The sequence below is a fragment of the Nannobrachium achirus genome, assembly GCF_963921795.1.
Source record: "Nannobrachium achirus genome assembly, chromosome: 18".
In the NCBI taxonomy this organism is placed as follows: Eukaryota; Metazoa; Chordata; class Actinopteri; order Myctophiformes; family Myctophidae; genus Nannobrachium; species Nannobrachium achirus.
Window position 1 is genome coordinate 20,486,315 of NC_137825.1, and position 27,782 is coordinate 20,514,096.

At 40.1% G+C, this 27,782-nt stretch overlaps 2 protein-coding genes across 3 annotated transcripts; one reads left to right on the plus strand and one right to left on the minus strand.

The window, feature by feature from the left end:
- The first annotated feature begins 868 nt into the window (after positions 1-868).
- On the plus strand, positions 869-9,845 carry LOC308303636 (non-selective voltage-gated ion channel VDAC2-like). The gene is made up of 9 exons (XM_080748069.1): positions 869-974; positions 3,052-3,123; positions 3,230-3,279; positions 3,823-3,975; positions 5,704-5,756; positions 5,870-6,097; positions 8,336-8,486; positions 8,772-8,829; positions 8,928-9,845. Exons 2-9 carry the CDS (start codon positions 3,057-3,059, stop codon positions 9,017-9,019), a joined length of 852 nt encoding a protein of 283 aa, XP_080604195.1. The 5' UTR covers positions 869-974; positions 3,052-3,056; the 3' UTR covers positions 9,020-9,845.
- A 42-nt stretch (positions 9,846-9,887) lies between these two features.
- Positions 9,888-17,737, minus strand: LOC308303637 (catechol O-methyltransferase domain-containing protein 1-like). 2 transcript variants are annotated; one of them, XM_080748071.1, is made up of 7 exons: positions 17,637-17,737; positions 15,372-15,502; positions 14,980-15,085; positions 14,013-14,131; positions 12,801-12,855; positions 10,797-10,930; positions 9,888-10,671 (listed from the first exon to the last, which is right to left on the minus strand). In XM_080748071.1, exons 1-7 carry the CDS (start codon positions 17,713-17,715, stop codon positions 10,519-10,521), a joined length of 777 nt encoding a protein of 258 aa, XP_080604197.1. In that variant the 5' UTR covers positions 17,716-17,737; the 3' UTR covers positions 9,888-10,518. The 2 variants fall into 2 exon arrangements, with proteins under 2 accessions (XP_080604197.1, XP_080604196.1); XM_080748070.1 differs by lacking the exon at positions 17,637-17,737 and adding an exon at positions 16,989-17,108.
- Positions 17,738-27,782: the final 10,045 nt, after the last annotated feature.

Consider the following 27,782-nt stretch of genomic DNA (forward strand, 5'->3'; position numbering starts at 1 on the left):
GGTGTTATTGATTTACTCTAATGGCATGTTTGCAATTTTATTAAATTATACAAAAACATCCACCCCTTGTGACCGACTGTGACACGATAGTGTGTCTCTTAGTCTTGCATATTAGCCACATTACTAATTGTCTCACTTTTTCCAACATTAAAAAAAAAGGTTGAAATCAAACATAAATGGGTACCAGTCTTTTTTTTTTTATATGTTTTTAGTGGTTTCCAAACTTTTCAGGTCGAGACCCAAAGGAGATAAGAAGTTTGCCCAGGACCAAAACGAGTGGATTTTTTTCTTCTTTTTTATGTAGGAAAATACATTTTTACTCAAGCCGTGCCCCATAAAAAATGGTCTGTGACCCACAAATGGGTCCCGACCCAGTGTTTGGGAACCAGTGTGTTAATAAAGCGTTTATAATAACATGTATCAAGTTAAAGCCAGTGAAATATACTGCCCCCAGGCCCCTACACACACACACACACACACACACACACACACACACACACACACACACACACACACACACACACACACACACACACACACACACACACACACACACACACACACACACACACACCATTACCGGTACTCTGTGACACACGCACACAAATGTGTTTAGGCCTGGCGTAAGAGTTACCATGGTGACACGGATGGGCGCCCGATTGCCCGGTGTGAAATGCACGACATTTTGAAGCTATAAAAATGCGTAACCTCGGGATCGATATCAATTACACATGTTATTTGTACCAACGGAACCCATATTTTAAAAACCCAATTAAAACGCACGATAAACGCACATCCAGTATGTTATTTTAAACGGGCATGGAAACGGACTACTTTAATCCGTGGTCCTGGGCCGTGGAGGTCAGAACGACGCGGTGTTTACTCTGGTGTATCCTTCACATCGCCCTCCAGCTGTGCGTTCACTTTGACTTCACAATACGCTCCTCTGCGTTAAAAGACGAGGTTATAACTCGGTAAGTACCGTCCAAAACTATTTGCCTGGGCCTGGGGGTGCGTTGCTGCTAAATGTGACTGCACGCGAAGGGCGCCACAATGTTCTTGTTGTGTGCCATCGGTAGAAGAAGCTTAAAACGAGCAGTGCTAGCCAGCCTATTAGCTGGGAACCGACTGCCCATAAGTCCGACGAGCGACATCTCAGTAGTCCTACATGCACGTCGGAACAATGAGATGTCGGACCAATGCCATGGCAGTGGCACCCTTAACGTTATCTTATTAGCTAACATGTCAACAACATTATAACGCTGACTGACTGGCTGCGGTCAGTTGACGGTGGTTATGTGAATATGTTCAGTGGTGGAAAAAGTACTCAAATGTTTTTAGTAAAAATATCAATACTGCAATATAGAAATAAAATACTCTGTTTAAGTAAAAGGCCTGTGTTTAAAATGGTACTTGAGTAAAATAACAAAAGTAATGGCTTCAAAATGTACTTAAAGTACCTAAAGTAAAAGTACTCATTATGCATAATAATGTCCCATTTCATGTTTTAAAAGATGTATAAAAAAATCTTTCGAAAATGGCAGATCTACAAGCTCTCAATCAGTCGCTGAAGTAGATATTATAATGTATGTTTTGTGATAATAATCAAAACCTACAAAGTAACTAGTAACTAAGTGTTCAAATAAATGTAGTGGAGTATAATATTTGCCTCTGAGATATAGTGGAGTAGAAGTAAAAGTATTGAAAATTGGAAATACTCAAGTAAAGTACAAATACCTCAAAATGTTAAAGGAGTAGTTCACCCCCAAAATGACTTTTTTTCTATTGATTACTCATGCCATGGAGAGTAGAGTTCAATAATAGTTTTTGGTTTTTGTCACATTCCTAAGACAAAAATTTGATTTGAATAAATTTACCCCCATTGATTCCGGATGGGGACCCGTTTCGAAATGGGTCCCCATCCGGAACGAATGGGGGTAAATTTATTGTTATCACATTTTTGTCTTAGGAATGCGACAAAAAACAAAAAATATTATTGAACTCTAATCTCCATGGCGTGACTAATCAATAGAAAAAAAGTCATTTTGGGGGTGAACTACTCCTTTAAGTACAGTACTTAAAGGGATATTCCACTTTCAAAAAAACCTTTGGTCATTTTATTGTCTAATCAGGCATTTATGAACACCCTGAACAGTTTTTAATTTGCTTCATTCAATATTTAGATATTTGATGTAAATGTTATCTGGCCCTCCAGGCTCAGGGCCTCTCCACATACACACCCATTGTAACTTCAAACTCCATTTTAACCATGATAGATTCATTAAAAACATCCATTATTTTTTCTGGTGACTCATTTTACCTCCTAATACGTGAGCAGACCCTGTTTTTTCAATAACTTTTTTCTTTTATTTTTAATAATTCTTTGGGAAAATAGAAAAAATTAAATACAATAATATTTTATAAAAAATAAATGAAAAAAGTTATTGAAAAAACACGGTCTGCTCACGTATTAGGAGGGTAATATGAGTCACCAGAAAAAATAATGGGTGTTTTTAATGAATCTATCATGGTTAAAATGAAGTTTGAAGTTACAATGGGTGTGTGTGGGGAGAGGCCCTGAGCCTGGAGGGCCAGGTAACATTTACATCAAATATCTAAATATTGAATGAAGCAAATTAAAAACTGTTCAGGGTGTTCATAAAAGCCTGATTAGACAATAAAATTACCAAAAGTTTTTATGAAAGTGGAATATCCCTTTAAGTAAATGTACTTAGCTGTACGTGGACAAGCTCTAACATGACTATGTGTTGTGTTGATTACCATATTAACCAAATTTCACCTGTACCCTCCTGCCTCCTTCATAGTCGATTTATTGATTCATTGGTCGGTTTGGTCTTATTTGATAAAGACTGTTAGTTGATTAGTCGTTTTGTTTATTTATATATACATTATTTGTTGCCGAATGGATTACTTGAAAAATGATGAGTACATCTCTTGTAAACACCATGCAGATACACCCTTCAATTCCACCAGTCTTTAAATAGACTTCCAAGTGTTTTCAACTTTTTTATTTTTTATTTTTTTTCACAGGAACAATGGCAGTCCCACCATCATATGCTGACCTTGGGAAATCTACCAAGGACATATTCAACAAAGGATATGGTAAGAAAAATGAAAAAGATAATGCAGTCAATGTTGATAAGAACATATTTTGACCGTAATGTCAGATGATAGCCTAATTGTTTACTCTCTGTGAATGTCCTTGCAGGTTTTGGACTTGTGAAACTTGATGTAAAGACCAAATCTATAAGTGGTGTGGTGAGTTTAGTTATTATTATACGCAAATATGCATGTATTCATACACGACACCCTCTGCTGAACAGCAAAAATAATGGTAACCGGAATGCTCGCCTTAAACGCATTCACAACCATTTTGGGGGCAGACCTCCATTCAGAAACACCCCCACTTAGAAACATCCCCTTCAGAAATACGGACCTCTCGCCCACACCGGTTCTTGTATTCTTGTATTATTTACTGAGGTTAGTTTAGAAATGCCAGGTGGCGACCATTCCGAGGTTGCCGGAATTGCCCCGGGTTTTTGGGGCAAGCGTTTTGGTATTGAAACCAACTGTCCTAATAAAGTCATAATTCAAGCTACCAGCACGTTTTGCTGTTTTGGCTTCATTCGTATCATATCTATTAGTTTTGTGTTTATTTTGAAAGTTTGCATAACACATCTTATACTCTGATTGACAACATAATGCTAGAATAGCAAAGAATAGAATAGAATGGTACATTAATTTGACACCGAACGAAAGTAAAATACTCTGTAATCCTAACCCTCTTCAATTCAATTTTAGGAATTTAAAACCTCTGGCTCGTCCAACACTGACACCAGCAAGGTCAATGGCACTCTGGAAACCAAGTACAAGTGGGCTGAATATGGGCTGTTATTCACAGAGAAGTGGACCACGGACAATACACTTGGAACAGAGCTCTGTGTTGAAGACCAGGTGAGAACATGAGTGTGCCACTGTTCTTGTCAACAATCAACCACTTGAATCCTGGCCTTGCAATTTTGTTAACCCATTTAGGGCCTAGAATTATTGAATGCTTTAACCAGTGAAAAATAGCAGATATACAAGCTCACAGCGCGGCACCGAGTGCCGCGCTGCGAGCTTGTAGATCTGCTATTTTTGAAAAAAGTCAGGAAAATGTGTGCAAATCTTTGAATATATGCATTTTCAAAGCGAACGTTTGTAACTCAAAGTTTGCTTCCGGGTGGTCCCTGGAACGAAATATTTTGAGATGGGGGGTCCGTGGTCAAATAAATATCATTTTGGGGGTCCTTCACATGAAAAGGTTTGCGCACCACTGACATAGTAGTCTCTCAAGAACAGACTAAGTGAGCTCCAGTTAAGTGAAAAGGACCTTTTCTTTGACGATGGCTGGCCAGATTGCTGACATAGAAACATAGGTTTTTTCCAAAAATCTTAGAAGGATTCAAAAGACACTTATAGAATCGGGTCAAAATTCTAATTTTCACGATTTTTCAAAAATAGCAGATCTACAAGCTCGCGTATATCTGCTATTTTTCTATATTTAACTCATTCTGTGCCGATCCCGAACTAGTTCGGCTTTATTTCAATCCAATACAATTTCTTTTTTATTAATTCACTTACCCCGAGCTGCTTGTAGAGTCGTGGGTGGTCCTGGCTCGCTAGCCGCTAGCCAGCTAGCCATTCTACTCTGTCCGACGATATATTCCATTAAAAATGGTTTAAAATACATTTTTGAGCTCCCCAATGTTCACCAGATGTTCGGCGCCGCTTCCGATGAGTACACGAGTGTGCCGATCCCGAAGTAGTCCGGCTTTTTTTAATTAAATGAATAAAATGATAAGAGGCCTTCTGAAGCCTGGCCTGATTTTTCTAGCTACTAGCCGAAAGCTAGCAACCTCCCGGCCGGCCGTCATTTGCGAACGCAATCGCCAATCTCCGCCTAATCCAATGAAAGACCACATCTTTGAAGGCTTATATCTCTGGATTGTGTCTTTAGGGAAGCGGAGCGAGGTTTATTTACGGCGAAATCGCCCAAAAATGATCTTTTAGATGACAAAATGGGAATAGCCATTCTGTTAGCATTATCATCCGGGACATTTCCATGACGTGCATGAACGTGCACACGTGAGGTCCTGGAAGGTGAGGTCCTGGAAGCTAAAGCGCTCGCCTATGAGAGATGCGCTGGCATTCTATGGCCCCTAGAGGGCGCTGGCACTCAATGAGTTAAAGCATAAAATATTGCGTCATAATGTGTTCAGGCCTAAATGGGTTAATGTCATTATAGCCTTAAAGTGAAGAAATTAGAAAATACCCAATGTACAATGCATGTTGACGCTTTGTGAGCGTGTAGATAGGCCATTTTCTAAATAATGTAGAAACATTTTGTGTTTGTATTGGTTAAGTGGTTAACCCAATTAGATCTGAGGCTGATACAACAAATGCCTTCTAAATCAGTAGTTCTCACACTTTCAAAAACATTTCAAGAATGTTCAAAAATAGATCAACAAGCTCGCATCACTGTACGAAGTGACGCACTGTGGGCTTGTATATGTGCTACTAGCCAACGCTAACAGCTAAAATGACACGGATGTTTTCCTGATTATAATGGGTTAATTTGGGTTAATTGGTTTAGTGGTTAAACTAGTTGTGCTAAATCTCTCTACTCTCTTCCTTTTTTAGATTACCAAGGGACTGAAACTTACATTTGAAACTACATTTTCACCAAACACAGGGTATGTTGTAGTAAGTCTGTTAGCTGAAATTAATCATTTTGCTATATTTATTTTTGTGTGATTTACCTAAATCTTCGTAATTCTTTGTCATTTTCATTTTATTCATCTCACAGCAAGAAGAGCGGCAAAGTTAAGACTGCCTATAAGCGCGAATACTTAAACGCGGGCGCTGATGTAGACTTCGATTTCGCCGGCCCTACAATCCACGGAGCGGTGGTGGCCGGCTATGAGGGCTGGTTAGCTGGATACCAGATGACCTTTGATACGGCCAAATCTAAAATGACCCAGAGCAACATTGCAGTTGGCTACAGGACTGGAGACTTCCAGCTGCTCACTAATGTGTAAGTGTAAATGCCTGACCTGAGCAGGATGAGTGCTTTGGGCCAGGGGCGATGTGACTTCAAATCAATACCATGGTTATTTCAAACTTTTGCCTCAGTTACAATTAACTTTTTTTGGGGGGGTTGGGGGGGAATAGCAGATTTACTATCTCACGTGTCCATTTGTAACGTGAGCTTGTAGTTCTTCTAATTTTACTATTTTCAGAATCAAGCCATCCAGCATCATGGTGAATCATGACCGTAAAATCGTTTTTTCTGTAAACAAAATGGCTTGATTCTAGGCTTTGATATAAATAAATGTTTTACACCAACAAACCACACCCACTGCTATGCCCTATAATGAAGTATAATAAAACTGTCAAGTGGTGATTATCCACTTGAGTAGAGTAGACTAATCGATTTAGTCGATAATAAAAAATACATTTCATGTTGATTTATAAGAAATATTAAAGAATACATTTCATGTTGATTTATAAGAAATATAAAAGATGCCCCCCCCCCCCCCCTGGAGTTCTTGATGATTTTTCAATGAACCGACAGTACATGAGGAAGAAAAGTCTGTTATCGTTACTAAATGTTCGTTTCGTTACTAAATGTTCGTTTCAATATAAAGTATTTTCAGTTAATTGCCAAGCTCTACTGTAAGTATAAATACTGAACCCAAGCTTTAATATAATGTCAATCAGAGGATCCTGTGTGTAGATCTGTTTGTTTGTGCAACTATTTTCTCGTAATGTAAAGTAATGGGCAGATTGCCATGAAATCTGCTGTGTACATTCATGCTCCCGCAAAGGAAGTAACCTATTGATTATGGTGACCCCCTTAACTTTAATCTACCCAATAAAAATGGTGACTGTGAAAGTATCGGAGCTGAGGGGCTTGTTCAACCTGCTCGCCTGTTATGAAGAAAAAGGGCTGCCTAGAGCGCAACCAGCATTTTGTTTGCATAACATCATTCATGATGGTAGTCAAACATCCGAGCTCCACCCTCGACAGCAGTAGCTGGGCCATTTAACAACCTCATCCTGGAACTCTGTCTGGGTGAAGCTCTTTTAGGGCGGATTCACATTTTTAGGGTGCGTTCTCGAGGCAGATGTCTTGATAGTGTGAAGCTTGCGTACTGTCCTCAGAAACACCGGCCCCGAGACCACCTCCGGAGGTAGTCTAGAGTTCCGCATGATGCGTCCTTGATGACGGTGCGCTGCAATGTGAAGGTACCGTTCCATAAACAAAGCGGTGAAGCTTTTGCTAGGATGAAAATAACAAGGATTGGTCCGCGACGTCACTATTAAGATACCAGGGATGACCAGTGACATTACTGTTAAATGATGATTAGAGACGACGTTACATTGTGATGTTTCAAAGACAGTCAGCACACACTGCCTTGGTTGTATATTGTTGTTTTGTTATTGTTACAACTCAAGATAACGTCAGGAACACTTTAAAACTTTAATATTCGCTCTAAAGTCTGACAAGATACTCTTCTTCTGTGACATGACATTTTATATCTCCCAAAGCCCCATAGTCAACAAGCGCCCCCGGGAGGCACACAAATACAATTACAGTTCGATGAAGTGTACTCTAGGGCACAGAAGAATTTTGGCCAATGTGAATGCTGGTTAGCGGGGACCAAGCAACTGTTTTCAGAAACAATTTGAATCAATCGGATTGCAGTGTGAATCCGCCCTTACTTCAGGCTAAGCAAGGAGCTTGCTGAGCCTTGACCAGCTCAGTGGCCTTGTGATTAGAGTGTCCGCCCTGAGACTGGGAGGTTGGGGTTTGATCCCCGGCTAGGTCATACCAAAGACTTGAAAAATGGGACCCAGTGCCTCCTGAGACATACTAGCATCATGTCCAGGACATCAAGCTGCCTCACGCTATAGAAACAGAAGCAAGGAGCAATTTGAAGACCTGTTGCGGAGGTTTGGGCCAGCAATCTCAAGACGGCCCGCACAATTTATCATGATTGGTCATGTTGATAAAGCGTGGCCCACATCATTGTTATTTCTCATAGTATTTGTTATAGTTTTTTAAGGACAGTGACACTGTGAATATGACTGTCTCTATCGGTCTGCAGCCTACTGAAGAGTGCACTCTTTCTAGCTATAGAGTTCCTTGATCTTGGTCCAAATTTAATTGCTCACTTTCATTTAAAGAACGTTATTGATATGATTAATTCTATGTATTTATAGAGTTTGAGAATGCTTAAATGTCTTCTTATTTTATCCTATGTTCCAGTAATGATGGTTCAGAGGTTGGTGGATCCATCTACCAGAAGGTGAATGACGATCTGGAGACGGCTGTGAACCTGGCCTGGACAGCAGGCAGCAACAGCACCCGCTTTGGCATCGCTGCCAAGTACCAGCTAGACTCCAATGCCTCCATTTCGGTATGTGTACAACGTGTTCATTTAACTCTTGAGAGTGCAGAAAATGGACCCCTTTGGGTCAATTTGGTTCCATTTGTATACTCTCAAGACGAGTTACACATCTGTAAGGGTCCATGTGGTTCCATTTATATACTTTTAATTAACACTAAGGATTTACTGTGTATTTCTGGGTCTTCTGCTAATGGTCAAAATAATGGTTTTGGATCATGTGATTGAATAATTAAAACCACAAAATTTGCAATGATATTTCTTTCTTTCATTGATTGTACTGATGCATTATTCCAGGCTAAAGTGAATAACGCCAGCTTGGTGGGAATTGGCTACACCCAGACTCTGCGGCCTGGTAAGAACCATTTCTTCTTTATGATGCAATGCCAACCAACCAACTTCCAAAGAGTGTGGAGAATACTTTGGTCTAATTTGTATGTACATTTCTTACAGGTATGAAAGTAACTCTATCTGCGCTAGTGGATGGAAAGAGCATCAACGCCGGTGGTCACAAACTAGGCCTGGGGCTCGAGTTGGAGGCGTGAGAATAGCGTGAGGAATGTCCACATAATCTGGCGTGTGTTTCCTACATCATGGCCAGGAAAGGATCTCTCAAAGAGATGATACCAAAACCACATTATATTTCAGCTCTAAAAGTGCTGTTAGACAGACACTTTGCTACTGCTCTTTCCTTTCGGTTGTACTTGATTGTTTCTTTCCAGATCTAGCATCATGTCAGTCAGGCAGTACCCCTTTCACCATCTGCTGTAAAATATACACTACTTTGGGAGAGATGCCTGTAAGTTTAACTTTAGCAACTTCAGTCTGACAGACCCAAGTCTTGTTCCAAGAATGTCTTTATTTCAAGTGTGATCGTGTCATAGGACGCTGTTATTTTGCACAATAGCATATATCTGTATTTATACCCTTTTTTCCCCTCGTGTTTAATTTGCACACTTTTATTTTGTCAGCGATGCTTTGCCTGTCAAATGCTCCTACAAAATATGCTTATGAAAGTACACACCAAACTATTTATTTGGTGGATCTATATATTTATTTATTTTCTATCTTAGTAACCACGCTGTGTGGTTACTTTCAGACCTCTGCTGTCATGAGTTACTGCTTCTGAGTTATGAAATATCCTGAAGTTGCAAGAAATGCCAAATGGATTTTCTTTCCCTCACTAGAACATCTTGAGTGAATCCTCCACTTCCCCTTCCCATAGCTGTTTAAATTTAGACCGGAATACTATTCAGGGGCCAGGACCTTGTATGCAAGTCTACCTTTGCAATAAAGACTTGAAATAAATCACCTTTAGCATTGTCTTTGTGATGTTTGAGGAAAAGGCTTATTGTGCAGTTTAATATATGAGTGTGGTGGTGGATGATATAAAATTAACATTTCACAAGTAACTCTGTTTCAAATGTTGTTTTTGCATTTGTTTTATTTTAGACAGATATGCAAGATTTGATGGGGAGTTGGAGACCGAAACCCAGTTCAAGCTAAAATGAATTTAAGATTCACTATGAAATCATTGATGGTGATGGTGACTCATTTACAACAAGATTACAAAAGATCAACAAAAAAAGTGAAATGGAGGACAAGGGGCACATAATGTGCTCTGGGCACTCTAAGTAACTTATTTTTAACCTGGACTTTTTCCATTTACTATGAATACATCCCCATTTACTATGAATACATCCAATACAACCAGTTTTAACTCCATATACATTTCATAAACTTTGTAAACATTAACATTTCAGTTGATTGTCTCGTAGTTTCAGTCTTGTGACTTTGGTAGATAATGAAAACAATAAAGGAGCTATTATGATGGATATTAATTCTACTTCCTAGTATTAAAGTTGGCTAATGGGAGAAGAAAAACTAAAACTGCTTCACTCGTCACTGAAATTGGTTTAAAGCTCAGGTCAAATCAAACCTAGTCTACCAGTACAAAAACAAGACATCAGCATAAGAAAGATTAACACTATGGTGTCTGACCAGCTGAGCTCCAGCATAAAGCAATGAGTTTATCGCATCTCATCTACAGTTTGAACGCTAGTGTAAGGCCATCTCCCACGGTGAGCATGCTGAGGTTGATTCGAACATCGCGGTGAAGCTTTTTGTTGAGCTTGTCTATGGCCAGCGTGTCCACATCATCAGGTGCTGGGTTCACTACCTTCCCACTCCACAGCACCTACAGGACACGACCAAGAAAGAGGATAATCATAAAGCGAAGTGATCATGTACGCTGAATGATGGGGCGTTTTATGTGTGAGTAAGTTAAATATAACATCCTTTGGTAGTTGTTGAAGTACTTACATTATCAATGGCAATGATGCCTCCTTTCCTCAGCAGCTGCAGAGACTTTTCATAGTAGTTATCATAATTTGCTTTGTCAGCATCAATGAAGACAAAGTCAAATGTTCCAGCCTCCCCAGCTGCTATGAGCTCATCTGAAAACAATGGAAGGACAATGAGAAATGAGTCAAACATGCATACAAGATCTTTGGTAATTACCACCTTAAAACAGACAAGAAAAAGGGACAAAACAGGGATAAAATCTGTTGTAATTCATGTTTTGGTCACATGATTGACAAAGATCACAGGTGTTCTGCATTATTATTAGGGTTGATCAAGCAGATTATACAGGCTGTGTATGCCTTGAAGAAGGCCTCTGACCAAAGGTTTGCACAGATCTTAGTGTGAGGATTCTCTTTCCTCAGTTGACTCATCCTTTGTCTCACTCACCGATGTCTTTTTCCTTTTTTTTAAACAAAATGTATTTGAGAAGGAAGCTATAAGAGCAAAACATGTAATTTAGGCCTACATAGAGCCTGATGCCAATATTATTGAGCTTCAGAATGGACAGAATTATGAGAAGTGGAAGGTATGAAATTGCATACAGTATAACAGGGGAAACAAACAACCCAAGCCACTTTTCTGGTGAAAAAAGTTAAAACGCCTTTATTCTGACCTGACGGCTATTTTGAAATTACTTAAAAACTAGGATAACCCCCACATGTAGTGGCCGCGCTGCCTTGTTCATGGTATGCATACAGTATCTAATGGATGCTGAATGAACATCCAGATTTATCGATTATTGAGATGAGTGAAAATCTATTAATAGGGACTTTCTTTTCCTTTAAGGGTACGGAGTTGTTCCGAGACCAACTCAGCACTTGGGTTTCCTTGGCTTTATGAAGACCACCCTTGCATGAAGGTAGGATTTTCAAACCTTTTAACGTCATAGACCCTCAAATTGTTATAGACCTCCAAATGATCTTTCTGTCACACACACACACACACACACACACACACACACACACACACACACACACACACACACACACACACACACACACAGGCTTGTTTTAATTTTTGCGACTGAAGGTCGCAGTTTAGTATGAGAAATGGCACATCATGTCTCCATCCGGCCGGCCGTCTGTCCGTGTACGCTTTTATTTACGGTCTCTGTGTTTTTGACGCTCTGACATCACTGTGATGTCAGGGGAACCACACTAACAGAATCCCTTTTGTGCCAATATATGGAGATCTCTGATGTCATCAATATTAAGCCCATATCTAACAGGACTTCATATGGGAATGCCCATATATGGAGGAAGACAGCCCATATCTGTTTGTCTGGTTCTACAGACAGGGATCTCTATATATGGGCATAAAAGGGATTGTGTGTATGATGTCAGATGTCATAGACGTCATTTATAAAGAATAACTGAGTAAGCATGTTTGGGGTCTCACAGCATATCTCCATATACAGTACATGAATCTCCATATGGGTAACTGGTCTGATATACGTACATCACTGGCCAGATGGCCAAGACATGGCGCGACCTCGCCCTTTAGGGTGAGGTCGCTTGTCGCCCTTAGGCGTCTTACTAGTATATTGAATACTATGTCTAGAGATCCTCTAACATATCGTCGTTGTCGGGTAAAAACCTTGTATGTCCAAAACCGTTCGTTTTTCATTTTAAAAATGATTCAAACTAAAAACAATGATTCAAACTAAAAACAGCCAACACAGCCAACAAACAGCCAACACACAGCCAACAAACAGCCAACACACAACGCCTCGCGGTGCGAGGCGTTGTGTGCTTGTAGATCTGCTGTTTTCACTACTTTTGTGCGACGGCCTTGTACGATGAAGTAGGGCTTTACTTTGCGAAAGAACGTACAAATTTGAAACTTGGAGATACGAGGTTTCCACCCGACAACGACGATATGTCTTAGGATAAATATCAACCCCAATCCATAATGCACATGTACTGTAAACAAGTGAGTTCAGAAAACCCATTCATACTGTACCTAGAGTTTGCAACGCTGGTTGTATGCGTAGGTCGATTTTATGGTCAACACCCGCCTGTAAACCAACAGAAGAGTAACACCATTAAAATAAGCAGTTTTCCATAGTGAACATGATGCTAAGATGAATGGCCACAGGAGTGAAAAAAGTACCCTCTGTTGACATGAGAGTTGATATAAAATGATGTGTAGCGTACTAGTGTTCCCATTCTATAAAGATCCAATAGATAACATTCAGCCACTAGATGTTGCACTTGTAACAGCTCTGTTGCAAACAAAATGTATCAATTATTATTTCTTAATTAGTATTTCACAATCATAATACTTGACTTTATAGGCCTTTATCAGGATATGAGCAATTACCCAGATGCCTATGTGTTTGTGGACAAGCTAGCTGAGAAGTTGAAGACAGATGGTATTGATTAAAACTCACTCACTGAAGCTTTAAATGTCAAGCTTGAACTCAGTTTTCAGAAGAAAAAGAAAAAAAATATATTTTTAATATCTTTGGTGCCACCATTAGACCAAGCTGGTAAGTTTTATAATTTTTTTTGTAGCCCAAAGATACTGTAGATCCAGCAGGTGTGAGAGGCCATCATAAAGCTTCATTCCACTGGACACGATAAAGATAATGATAACGAAATGTTATACGTTATGGTGTGGATGCTGCCATCCACTTAAATTGAAAACGATATGTTTTTGTCGTTATCGCGCCCAGTGGGAAAGGGCACATCAGTCCAGAACAGAAAAGGCTCGCAACAACGGCAAACATTTTTTGAGGCAAAAAAATAGCAAAAAAAAATGATTTATATACAAACTGAAAAAAGTGAACGTGAAAAGGTGAAGGTGTGGATGTTTTGTTCCTCAGACCATCATCATGACACACTTTAAATCAGGTCTGTAAATAAAATGCAAAGTGTAGAGTGCAGACTAGTTTTAAATAGAGCCATGCCTGTTACCTGGGTTGCATGAAACTCCACTGCACTGATCAGCAAATGGGAATAATACAGCAGAAGTAACACCCATTACTACTTATTGCACAGTCAGTGTTAATTTATCCATTTGTATATCAGTGTGTACAAAGGTTAATAAGGGTCTGTTTGGTTACATTTTGTACATTTTCTGAGTTAAATTAACACTCTATTACTGTGTATGTTTATTAAGAAGAAACCACAAAACAAAACAGTAATAGCAATAGCAAACATACAACTGTACCTCTTTCCAGAACGGTTTGCCAATGTTGGTGTAGTTTTCATTGACATCACAGGCCACCATAACTCCATCCTCCGGCAGAGCAAGTGCCACATTCAGAGTATTGTAACCCGTGTAAACGCCTGCAAACAACACAAGCCATAATGGTCACCAGATGAGGTCTAATATGGATGGTGAAGAATGGAGCAGAATAAAGATTTTTACTTTGAGTTAGACATACCATCAAACATTTTCCAGTATGATTTCCTACTAGGTCAAACTGGTAAATGGTAAGTGGTGCATTATATAGCCCCTTTATCCAGTGCGCTTTACATTGTGCTACATTCAGCCATTCACACACAGTCACACACCGATGGCAGAGGAAACCATGCAAGGCACCAACCTGCTCAACGGGAGCAGTTAGTGGTTAAATGTTTTTTGCTCATGGACCTTCGCTTCGACACTAACCCAGCCACTGCCGCCCCAGGTAGAGGAAAGTCTAATCATAAGCGTAAACAATTACGATGTAAGCAATTTAGGCTAACAAAAAAGCAGATTCTTTTATCCAGAGCGACTACTATCTGAGTGCGAGAGTAAATGGCATGAACCTACGCTGGGCCTTGCAGGGTTACGTTACGTACTTTTTTAAAGTAACTAGTCAACGCATGACTGTAAATTGCAAAGAATAAGGGTAGATGCATACTCCACTTTTAGAGCAGAATTATTTTGGTTCGGGCAGTCACAAAATCTTGGTGGCACCGAACAGCCGAATTAATGACGGCTGTCCCCCCCCCCCCCCCCCCCCCAATGATGTCATTGTAGTTTGGACAGAGCCGAACCAAAATAAATTCGGGTATTCGAGTATGAATCGGCCCAAACAAGTTAGCACTAAAAGAAACTAGTAGGCCAGGTAAGCTTAAAACCTGTGAACAAGACAAGTAACCAACAACATACAGTATATCTGCTATAACTAGATGCTTATCATAATTACCAATCTCTATTGCTTTCTTGGCTTGTATTAGTCTAGCCAGATTAGCCATGAACTGTGACTGCTCGCAGGCAACCATAATGAAATTCCAGGAATCTTCCATTGTCCTCTGAAAGACACAAAGGAAGACAGATTGTATTAGTTTCACAATAAATTTAAAAGACACACACACACACACACACACACACACACACACACACACACACACACACACACACACACACACACACACACACACACACACACACACACACACACATATACACACACACACACACACACACACACACACACACACACACACACACACACACACACACACACACACACACTTGAAGAATGAGAAGAGATCTAAATGTATTAAATTATGATGGGTATAAGATTACAGGACTTACCAGTTTGAGCTTTTTCAGGGCAGGATGTTCTCTCATGGAATGATTAAGGACATACTGCAAGAGTGGATTGTCTTTACCCCCGGAATGACTCTTGAATATGTTCATACTGGAATGCTTGGATTTCCTTTTCCCTGGAAGAGGATACAATTGATTGATTGATTGACTGATTGAAGTATTTATTAGAAGTTTTGCATATGAAAAGGTTGAGTTTCATGACAGTACAGTTCACTGATACAAGGTCAACTAAAAGGCAACTCGGTTAATAAGGCAAAGTTTATTTCCATTGAAATCCTTCTCTTTAACTCATATTACATTGAATGACAGATGGATAGAACCCAGTACTATGCAGTAGATATATAAACAAAATAACAGAAAAAAAACCCTAACATAACAGTTATTTACAATAGGAGGGTCAGGGGGAGGGTGAGGTTAGGCTAGGTTTATTGTTAACAGTTTCAAGCGGCTGCCGCCTGTAAGTGGTTTAATAATTATAATGGATAATGTTAATATAGTAGCATGGTAGACATGGTGGCACCTGTGAAGTCTGTTTGATTATTGCACACAAATTATATACTGTATATAGTACTTAAGTACAGTACTTGAGTAAATGTACTTTCCACCACTGGCTATTATATGGGTGGTTTTGGGAGCGTGATCAATAATATGTTCACCTGCTACAGTCCGTCGCACAACACCTTATGGCCCGCCTCAACCGAGTAGGAAAGCCAGTCTTTGTTTTTATATACTGTATATGTTTGTATGTATGTATATGTATAGCCTACACACACACACACACACACACACACACACACACACACACACACACACACACACACACACACACACACACACACACACACACACACTTTTAACAACATTCCCAATTCTGTAAAGAGTCATCTGTAGTATTTCAGCTGATTTTATAATGTAAATACAGAATTGATTATATCAAGGTTTGGTTCAGTCAACTCTTTCACATATAGTTTAGGGGAAAAACACTACTACATATTGGTGGTCTAATAATACCAGTGTGTGTGTGTGTGTGTGTGTGTGTGTGTGTGTGTGTGTGTGTGTGTGTGTGTGTGTGTGTGTGTGTGTGTGTGTGTGTGTGTGTGTGTGTGTGTGTGTGTGTGTGTGTGTGTGTGTGTGTGTGTGTGTGTGTGTGTGTGTGTGTTTTCAGTCTGTTGTTACTCTGATGATTGCCTTACAATCAGGTAATACCCCAGTTATTACCTGATAATCAAGTTGCAGTTACATTTCCGTTGGATCTAATGTGAATTGGGGACATGTATTTACCAAATAAATCTACTGAAAAATTACCCATGAAATACTAATACTTTAATAGACCTAGATAGCTGGAAAAAAACGTGTAGCCTATCTCGAAATGTCAAATGTCATTGACGTTTCAATTCAGTAAATCCAAATTCAGCACTACTTGCATCCGATCTCCATCACTCACTTGCAGTGGCTCCCTTACTACTTAATTTCCAAATCAGTTACAAAGGTCTTGTCCTTCAACCTTAGTTTCGGTTGAACATAGATTGTTTAGAAGTTAAAATACTTGCCAAAATTACTAGAGACGGTTAAATATAGTGTTGACTAATTAATGTACCTTACCAATGTAATAACCAGCGACAAATATAGCTCCTAGTGTGGCGGATCCAACCAATGCCTCTTTTGAAATATTATGAAAAGACATTATGACAAGTTGACAACTACTCGTGGCTTTATTGACACGGCAAGTACTTGACTTGTTAACCTTGTTACATTGTTGCAATTATTTCCTTGTTTGGTTTGAGGTCGGAGCATGACGCTACCGTAATGTTGGAAGTATTTTCGAAGCTGTCTCGTGGTACATGTAATTTCGAAGCAGTCCGAATTGTATTGCGCTTATATTATAAACTCGCGGGTTCAAAAGCGTCTTAGTGCAATCATCATGTGACTGCAACCATGATACAACAAAAAATGAAGGAAAAAACGGTAAATTATGATACTATAATAATATTGAATCGCAAATGCAATAAATGTATTAATCAGTATTATGCACGTTCATAATAAAGTTCAAAAGAACTAAGGTCAAACAACTTGGGAAACAAATAAGGAAAAGGCGTATTTTTTAATAGTATATCCCTATTACAAATACACTTAGACAATTCATAAATTGTATATTTGACCAAATAATAATGACAATGTGCACGAACTTGTCTACCTTAGCGTTATGGAAGAAATTCAGATTGCCTGTAGGCCTATAAGCTGTAAACCTACTTGACTTGTTGCTTCTGCCTCGATTGCGTCCTTCTGGCCAAAAATGGCTATGGATGTGATTATCATGTGGGCAGTGCATGGTTGAAAAAGTAGCCTACTCACATGTTTGACTTACGTAAAAAAATATCAATACTGCAATGTGGAAATATCCGTTACAAAAGTCTGGAAATTAAAAATGTAGGTTACTTGAGTAAAAGTATAAAAAGTATTGGTATCATTTTGATACCAATATTTTGGTACTTATTAAAGTACCAAAAGTAAAAGTTATCTTTGTGCACAATGTCCCATTTGAAGTTTTCAAATGCATAAGCTTCTTTTGAAAATAGCAGATCTGCTATTTTCAAATGCCCCAAAATGTATAAAACTAGTAAAGTGTTCAAATTGTAGTGGAGTAAAAGTACAATATTTGGCTCTGAGATGAGATGGTTACCATGGTAACCAATAGAGTAGAAATTGGAAACAAACGCCTCACAATTGTACTTAAGTGAGTAAATGCACTATAGTTTAAGTTAGGCTAAATGTTGATCTTCATACCAGGAATTCGTTGGTGCATGTGTAATCCAACAATGTTTTTTTTCCTTCTTCTTTTTTAAGATCAGAAAAGCTTGCATAAACTGTGTATTTTCAAGTCAAGATAGTCACATTTGAATCACTGCTGTCAGACCAAAAACTATTTATTTAGCCCCCACCAAATTAATTATAGAGCAGATAGACAATATTATGTTCTTAATCTTTACCCTCCATGTTGCCAATTTGAAATTGAGACTATCTATTAAATCTACCATCTAAATCTACACAGTATGATACCTGTGATTTGTGCTGTCATGAAACTGTACTTTCTCCTATTGCAAACTTCTAATACATTCTTCAATCAAACAAACCCATCCATGTGTAGAATGGATGTGAACAGCTGTAATACTGCCTTTCATCCAGAGAGGGGCAGTGTTGTCATGGCAATGAAACTGAAAACTGGCTTGTCTACTGATGCCAGATAGAGCCACACTCTCCTCTTTGTTTACAAATGTTACCAGGCTCTGTGTGTGTGTGTGTGTGTGTGTGTGTGTGTGTGTGTGTGTGTGTGTGTGTGTGTGTGTGTGTGTGTGTGTGTGTGTGTGTGTGTGTGTGTGTGTGCGTGTGCGTGTGTGTGTGTTCACATACCACACCACACCCGCTACACAGTACCAGTAAGACACTCTAATCGTGAGATAAGCGACCGCCAGGTCGCATACACAAACTTTAGAAGGCAATCCTAGCCAATCAGGAGGGAATATGGGAAATGGGACAGATCCATGTTGATGACATGACTTTATAGAGATACTGTGTACCGCTTTGCGTGATTTTAGGGCAAAATCTGTAGGAGCAATGTCCAAAAAATTTGTTTTGCAAAAATCCGCCTCATGGTGGCACTAGAAGAGGGCCATGTGAGAAATCAGGGCTGGAGGTTGTGGTTTGCCAACCAAGGAGTGTGTGCATGTGCAAAGATTGGCATGGATAGGGGCAACGGTGCCAGAGATAAGAGTAGGGCCAAAAGTGTGACGTGACGTGACGTGACGGACAGATGTAGGGTCAGACAGACAGACAGACAGACAGACAGACAGACAGATGGTGGAGGTTTTCATAGTAACTTGCAACCTCACGGTCGCAAAAACCTTCATGTTGAACCCTAAATGGACCCTTAGAGGTAATTTCTTTTTACACTCAGTAAAAAAATGTACACTGAGTATTTTCCTGTGCATTAATTTGCCCCAGACGTACACCTTGTCTGCTGTTAGTCCAGTCATAAGGGACTGTCGATCTCTTTCATCCTCAGACACATGAGTGGGAGGTCAAGAGTAGCTCACATAATGAACCATGAAGTCAGAGACAAGTGGTGTGTAGATGATTGACTTCAGGGAGGTCAGCGACGTGCCATCCAAGAGGGTACGACGAGCAGATGTTGAGTATAAAGCTTGCGTTTAATGTGTTACCTCATTCTGTGGTTGCTCCGTGTAATGAGTATTTGTCAGTTGCCGTCATCAGGTTTGTTAATGCACAACATAAGAACCCTTGAAACAAGGTTGCTATGAAGGCAAAAAAGGCAAAAAAAAAAAAAAAAGCAGACAAAATTGTAAATGAAAAACACTCTCAAATTGATGTCCCGGCTCATGAATCAAGATGTGACTTGTAGATGTAGATCACTATTTGTAGGGAAAAAAAATATATATATATTTTTTAGAAAAGGTATAAAACTGGGTGTGACCCAATGTTTTGGAAATACTGTTCTAAATAGTTGTCATACTCTGATCTTAATGTGACCTTTTCACCTTTTAACTTGGGCCTTTTAAGTTTTTTTTTAAACAACCAAGTCATACAAAACAATGAATATAAATAGCTCAATTTAATGCCTTTCAATGACAGGTCAACCATTATGATAATCTCTGCCCCAGTGCCACATACAGGCCCACAGTTGGTACTACATACTACAGGTCCCTGTTGAACAGTGACAGCACACATAGGGTGGCTTTCACCCCTATAGAGACCCACCTTGGCATGTCTTGGAGCAGTGCTGTTGTCTGCATTACCGCTATTCATCCCCCGCTCAATCTGATGAATAGCTTGCTGGCTGTATACACGCGCTGTGGGCTCCGGTTCCCAGGGCAGCGTTGGCTGCTTGCCTGCAGCTGCCGGTTACCGACAGACTCTGGACAGCAGGGGAGGATAGAGTATTTTCTCCAGGGGACTGGGAAACTCACAACTGGGCCAGTGAGGTGTGGAGCTCGCCTTGGGGGCACCCCTCTTGTGTGAGTAAACACCATAACTAACAAAAAGAGAGGGGGGGAAAAAGTGGTGGAGTTAGGGGTGTCGCACCAAATTCTGGGCCCTGGGTACAAGGATTCACTGTGGGGCCCCTGTGCTTTAACTATTGAAAAATAGCAGATATACAAGCTCACAGCGCGGCACCGAGTGCCGCGCTGCGAGCTTGTAGATCTGCTATTTTTGAAAAATCATGAAAATCCTTGAATATTTCAAATCCTTCTAAGGTTTTTTTTTTTTTAAAACCTATGTTTCGATGTCAGTGGAGCTCAAACCTTTTCATGTGAAGGACCCCCAAAATGGCATGTATTTGGCCACGGACCCCCATCTCGAAATATTTAGTTCCAGGGACCCCCCAGAAGCAAAATTTTAGTTATAAATGTTCGCTTAAAAAATACATATATTCAAAGATTTGCACACATTTTCACGACTTTTCAAAAATAGCAGATCTACAAGCTCGCAGCGCGGCACTCGGTGCCACGCTGTGAGCTTGTATATCTGCTATTTTTCAATAGCTAAAGTATGTAATAATTACGGCCCCTCCACCACCTTGGGCCCTAGTAACTCAGTCCCACTTTCCTACCCCTTGTGACGCCCCTGGGTGGGGGGGTGCACAGAGTCCTGCAGAGATACACACACCTTGTGTTGGGAATTGTCTGATATGTCGGTGCAGTGTTGCCGGCTCTACTGCCTGGCAGTGTTTTTGATGATTACATTTTATGGGCCTATCCGAGGCATTGCCACATGATAAGAACGGTGTTTTATGGTATGCCAGTATGATTAATGTATTCTGGAATGAGCAGACCCGTAGTGTTTGCGACGTGATGAGCCAATATTCTGTTTCACACCTCTGATTACACACTACCTGTGATGTTTTATTATCTGTCACATGGTATATGTTTTCATTTTTTTATAGTTCATTTAGGATTTAACAATGGCAAAGTGTTTGGCAGAATGAAAACCATGCATTCATGGGGTTTTGAGCATTTGGCGGCCATTTGTTTCTCCCAACACACACAATACTGTGTACAGTGGAGCACGAAATGCTCAAATTCTTTTTTTTTGGTGGGGTGGGGGTGGTTTAATGGCGTCCTTCAGACAGCTCTGCTTTCCCCAGACTGTGAAACGTTGACTTGTCGTGTAACTCTGCTCCTCTCAACTCTTGAATTTGACTTTGGCAGCAGCCTTTCTCCTTGATTGACAGATGAGCGAGCGATACGACTCCATCAAAAAGTGCAGCCTGACAGTTTGATTTGACAGTCCTCTTCAAACTAAATATACTCCTTGTTCCCGGCACTATATCAACTTGACAAGAAGAGAGCGTGGGGGTGGGTGGGGTGGGTGGAATTGATGTAGATAGCTCTGTACTCTAATACACATTTCAGTGCAGCGGAGAAAAAAAAAGAAATTGGCCCATATACCAAGGTAGCCATTGTGCAAGTCCAACCATTATGTGTCTATCCTGCATCCATCTTTCACGCTCTAACATTAAACATGTGCCTGTCAAAAACACTGGTTGCCAGATCATTTCTCGTGCCCTCTGATAGTTGAAAAGAGCACAAGATCGAAGGTTCCTAAGCACTTCCTCAACTGGTGGAGCGACAGTGCCGCAGGTGTATTCTGTAGGAAGCTATACCAACACTGTTATGGTTTATATAGGCCTACAGTATACATAATGCATATGTCTTGGTGTTAATCTTTTAATAATATATTACTAGAACCTTAACATTGCCTCTAAATATTGACCTATAGGTAAACCTGACATTGTTACAGCCATTAGACATGCTCCTTTGTCAATTATTAATGTGTCTCTGAAATGTGTTTTGCCATTAGCAGGAGGCTTTGGATGCAGTTGTGATCTGGGCACTAAATATTCTCTTACTTCTGCTGTCATCACTTGAGAGGTTAAATCATCATCATCGTGATATGCCTACATTCTATTTTCCCATTTAGCTAATAAAATGCATAAGCCTAAATGATTCATGGCAACCTTTTACATAATTCATAATTAAATCACAAGCCGATGGGTTGGAATTTATTAATTGTGAAAATGCATGTGCCGCCATCATAATATACTAATTAATATCTTTCTTTATCATTGGCACATTGCTCACTCAGCTGGAGTCTGGTTATGGGGTAGGAATAATGCAACGCAACAACAAATTATCTGTGCATTTAAGTGCGAAAGTCTCACAGTGATGGCCACAATATGCGTTTGCCTTAAGAACTTAATGGGTAATCTGTTTTATTGGACTTGTCACATGCTCTAGCTAATCATTTTGAACACCGTAAAGATTAGGGCTAATGCATTTCCATTCTCCAGCTCCAGTGTAGGACTGAGGGCTTTTCTAATGGCGGAATAGCCTTTTCCCCACAGTCCAGCAAAGCATATGCCACACACTGTACATAATCCCCTCTGTACACAAGAAGACAGATTAAACACAAGATTATTACTAGTTTAGAAAATGTATTCTCATGTTGATCACCTATTTATTGGTATTACAGCATGTAAGGAAGGTGGAACCCTGGATTTAGCTGTTATTTTGAAAAGTCTATAAGGATAGACTCGGGATCTTCTTCCCTTTGTTCCTCTGTGTTACGAGCTTGCTGTGTCTTTAGTTTACGCAATTAATTCTGACCCAAGCAGCCTCTTTACTTTCTCCACCATCTGACAAACAAAGGGGTCCTCTCCACTAATGGTCCCCTAGGGTTCACCACTATCTATTGATCTGCCTGTCACCCAATTTCTCTGTGACTTATGCTCTGCTTAATTCCCATTACTGTGCACATCGAAGGCTTATCAGTGGGAACAATAGGCCTCTTGTCACTGAGGGCGAAAAATATGAGCAGACCCGTGTCAGTGTGTGAGCAGCACAAACCCATGACTTCAACCCTCCTATAGTCCTCTCAGTGACCTCTGGGCTCCTGCAGGTATACTGTGCACGCTATAGCCTAGGAATACTAAAACCCTAACTGGACCGCTTGCAGATGAATCAGAAAATTGGATCTTGCTCATTTCATAAAGAGGATCCCAAAAACGGAGGGCCAGCTTCTTAAGCCATAAAACTGTCACTATGATATGTCTCTAGCAATGATCATACCATACCCTCTCCCCTCCAACGGCCGACCCCCGCGCCTCCCAGCCTTTCCAGTGGCTAGCTGCTATCTTGTCCTTTCAATTATATGTTTCTCTGCTCTTTTAGACAATGAGTAATAAAGCTATAAATCGTGTATCCTGCTGAAGGTATGGACATTCTGTCTCTGAACTGCTGTTGAAACTGCCATAAACCACCCACAAAGTCAAAGATAAGGATTTACAGTTATTTAACATCCTCCCTGTCCCCTAAATCACAGTGATAAGAGAATTAAGTGATGACTATAGGTTCTTTGTCCTCTAGCTATTGATTTTTTTTCCTTCTTTTTTAACAGAGAGGGCCAGAGACCTGTTTTTATTGAGCATCCTATTTTCTTTGAGCTTGTAGCGGAAAATGAGTTTGAGTTGTTTGATTCAGCTACAGAATATACATTCAGAATAAATTATCTGATCATTTACGTGTAAGTATTTGGAGCAGTTTTCGTCAGTGTCTTACTAATCTCTCGAGACAGACTCTGATAGCTATCAGATAGAGGAACAAACAGAGAGGGCGTTCCCTTTTATTTGAAGATGGTTAGTCAGATTGGTGTCTTACTGATAGAAGAATACCAGAGCCTCGGAGCAATAGAGACAGTCGTGCCTTCTCCATGTCAGACAAACGTCTAGTTTTGCCATCACAGTAAAGCTAAGAGTCTGCTTTTAATCACCATGAAGAAATTGTTCCATAGAAAATACATGTCAGTTATTTATATTTTGAGAATCCATACATCCATCCAATTACATGTCTATAAGTAGATTATAGACAGAGCTCAATTAACATGTCATTCTTTGATGCAAAGTTGGCGCATCAGGCATAATACGGTTGCAGTGCTGAATTAATTGAATCAAAATAGGAATCATTTGTACCTTTTGAGAAAACATTTGACCTTATTCTTGGAAAGACATTTATCTGTGACTGTGTTCATATCAGATACAGCTAAATGATCTGCTTGTTCAAGTGGCCATCATGTCCCAGTTTAACTTATTTCATTCTGGTGTTGCTATTCTGGGCATGTCATTATAGGCAACAATGTTCAGCATTTTTCCAAAATGTTTTTAAAATAGCGAGAGCCATATGAAGAGCCTTATGCTCTGTAATGCTCACAACCATTTGCTCACAACTCGTCGCAAAGTGTATATAGGGCTTGTATGCAGGCAAGTGGTTAAGTAGGCTGGCACGATCAGAAATCTGATAACCTTCTAAATTCAATTCAACAAATTCAAGCCCAGAGAAGATTCAAAAACAGATGATATGTTCCATTATGAATAGCATTGGTTATTATGCTATGCTTTTTTTCTCCTTTTCTTTTTTTAACTTCCAGTTTTTCAGTGTTTCCAGTTTTAGACAGTGAATTTAAATGTCACCAGGCCTGTCAGTAGGCGAAGATCTCTGATATCTGGCTAAAAGCGAGACTATTGGTTAAGCAGAGATGTGTTTAGTTTAGCGTATAAGTTAGTACTCATTTCTACATGAAAACACTTGTGTCGTCGATTCCTCTGAGAGACAGTGAGGCTGCCGTGGCTCACATTTTAACGATTCGGTTGCAGTTTAGCTTCAAGTTCACCACCCTGCAGCTACGATAAATGTCAAGAGTAACAATGTCCTGCTAACTACACATGCCACTGCCAGCCAATCATCTCGTTTATTGACCCGGGAAAGCATAAGGCTCTGTAATATGACTCTAAATGTTACATTACTGTATATCTATCTGGATGAGGATGAAGGGCATTTATTCAGTCTGCTCAATGTTGTTCATTTGGCCCAGAGCACCAATGTCACCTTCTATTGCACATCACCCAGGGAGCTTGAGGGGCACTCCTAGTATGTGTCAATACCTCCGTCACATCATCTTGGCAGGACAGACTGGGTAACACTGACAGGGGCGTCATAAGGGGGGGGGGGGGGGGGGGGGGAGTGGGACTGACTGAGTTACTAGGGCCCCAGATGGAGGGGCCTTAATTATTTTATACTTTAGCTATTGAAAAATAGCAGATCTGCTATTTTTGAAAATTCGTAACTCAACAATTTTTCTTTTGGGGTGATCCCTGGAACTAAATATTTTGAGATGGGGGTCCGTGGCCAAATACATATCATTTTGGGGGTCCTTCACATGAAAAAGCTTGAGCACACTGACATAGAAACATAGGTTTTCAAAACCTTAGAAGGATTTGAAATATTCAAGGACTTCAAAAATAGCAGATCTACAAGCTCGCAGCGCGGCACTCGGTGCCGTGTTGTGAACTTGTATATCTGCTATTTTTTTAAATAATGCGTTCCCAGTCTAAATGGGTTAATTCCCCTCCCCCTATGAAGAACATTCATGGGGGCCCGCAGTGAATCCTTGTACCCAGGGCCCAGAATTTGGTGCGACACCCCTGTCAATACCCTCGTCACATCATCTTGGCAGGACAGACTGCATGGGGTAACGCTGAAACATCATTCACCAGGGCAATACTGAATTCATCCACTGTTTATTTTACTCTGACACAGAAACTTTGTGATTACGTTGTTAACACTCCAGACATCCTACACTGGAGTGTAAGATGTCCTTATTACAGGATTTGTGCAGATTTGTGCCGACTCGTATCGGGGATGACATCGTTACTCTGTGGGTTTTTTGCTCCTACGATAAATAACAGTGTAATTTCACCGAGCATGGCCTCGGTTTACAGTGATGACAGTTGTTATGGATTTGAAATCCACGGCGTAAAAATAGCTTTCCTTGAATCCAGGCATCTCATGGTGTCTTAAATGATATATGAATAAGGTGGTGACACACTAGGCAGAACTGGCTGATGAACCGTCTTAAGAATAAATAAATTGCAAGTACAATTTAGCATGGTTTGGATAGGTAGAGTTTCTTGTGAGTCTGTAAACGTCACTTCACTGACTCAGCTTCCCGTGAAACTCAATAAATGAGAGGCTGCTAGTTTAGACATGACTGTGTGTGAGGTATTTGGGCATGTCCAAGGGCTTAAACCGGAGGCCACTTTGTCACGCTACAACCATATATCAATCCCAGTAAGACGCAAAGGGGCACTTTCCTTTCTATGTATAGCTCGACTGGGTTTTATTTCGGGGATTCATTTCATCCTACAGTCCAGACCCCACAGAATAAGTGACAGTCCAGCGCAAGAGGGGGTTAAGCAGGTGGCAAGGTGTTAACAGCACTGACAATTTATATCCGTTATTCACTCTATATCTGTGTTCTTCATTCAAATATAAACATTTCAAACTGAAGGCAAAAGCTTTTGAGAAAGAACAGCCAAAATATTGTGGCTTTGCTAATTTCACCCAGAGCCTTGTACAGAGGGTTCTGCCAATGCAGGGTCAGAAACAGTGCCGGTCACGTGGTTTATGTATGCAAGAAATTTCACTTTTTCCCCCATAGATCACAATGCTTTCCGTAAACTTCCGGTTCAGCGCTTTGTCACTATTCGCCAATAGATGTGTATGTAGAAGACCATGTAATGGCCCCATGAAGTGAAAGGAGATGACGTGACTCTCCAATAGAAAGCTCTGATTTTCACCTATACAAACATTAGCATTAATTACTAACTGGTTGAAGGTAATCTCAATCAGTTATACTATTTGATAATTACATTTTAGTTATTATATTTGTTTCCATTATAGCTTTATGATATTTAGGTTCACTGACCACACTTAGTTGCAACATTGGAGATGGGATACAACTTTATTAATGTATTAAAAACCAAACACACAGCAAGCTTGTAACAGAGGAACAAAGGGAAGAAGTTCCTGAGTCTGTCCTTAAAATAACAGCTCGTTTTAAATCCAGGGTCCAACCTTCCAGTTTTGCAAGCAACATGATTTTGTTACATAATGTAAGGCTTGTCAGAGTGGGGGTCCCAGTTCAAATATGTTTATTTTGGGGGTCACGGCCTAAAAAGGTTTGAGAACCCCTGGTATAGAGCATTAACAAATTCATCCACCAGGGGCATTGACAACTCATTCTTATGACCTCCTATCTAGTAGCCAAGCTTTATAAACTATAATTTTTTAAAGAGAAAACAATAAAAAAAGAAAAAAAAGCGAATATTCGACTTCAGTGAACAACGTCGAATAGTGACTTTGATATTCGAATATTCGAATACTTGGTGAATGCCCTAGTGAGGGCCATGGCCTGCATCGAAGCTCTCTCTCATTAGCACACCACCGTAACAAAGGACACACCCAAATGCCACGTAAACACACTCCA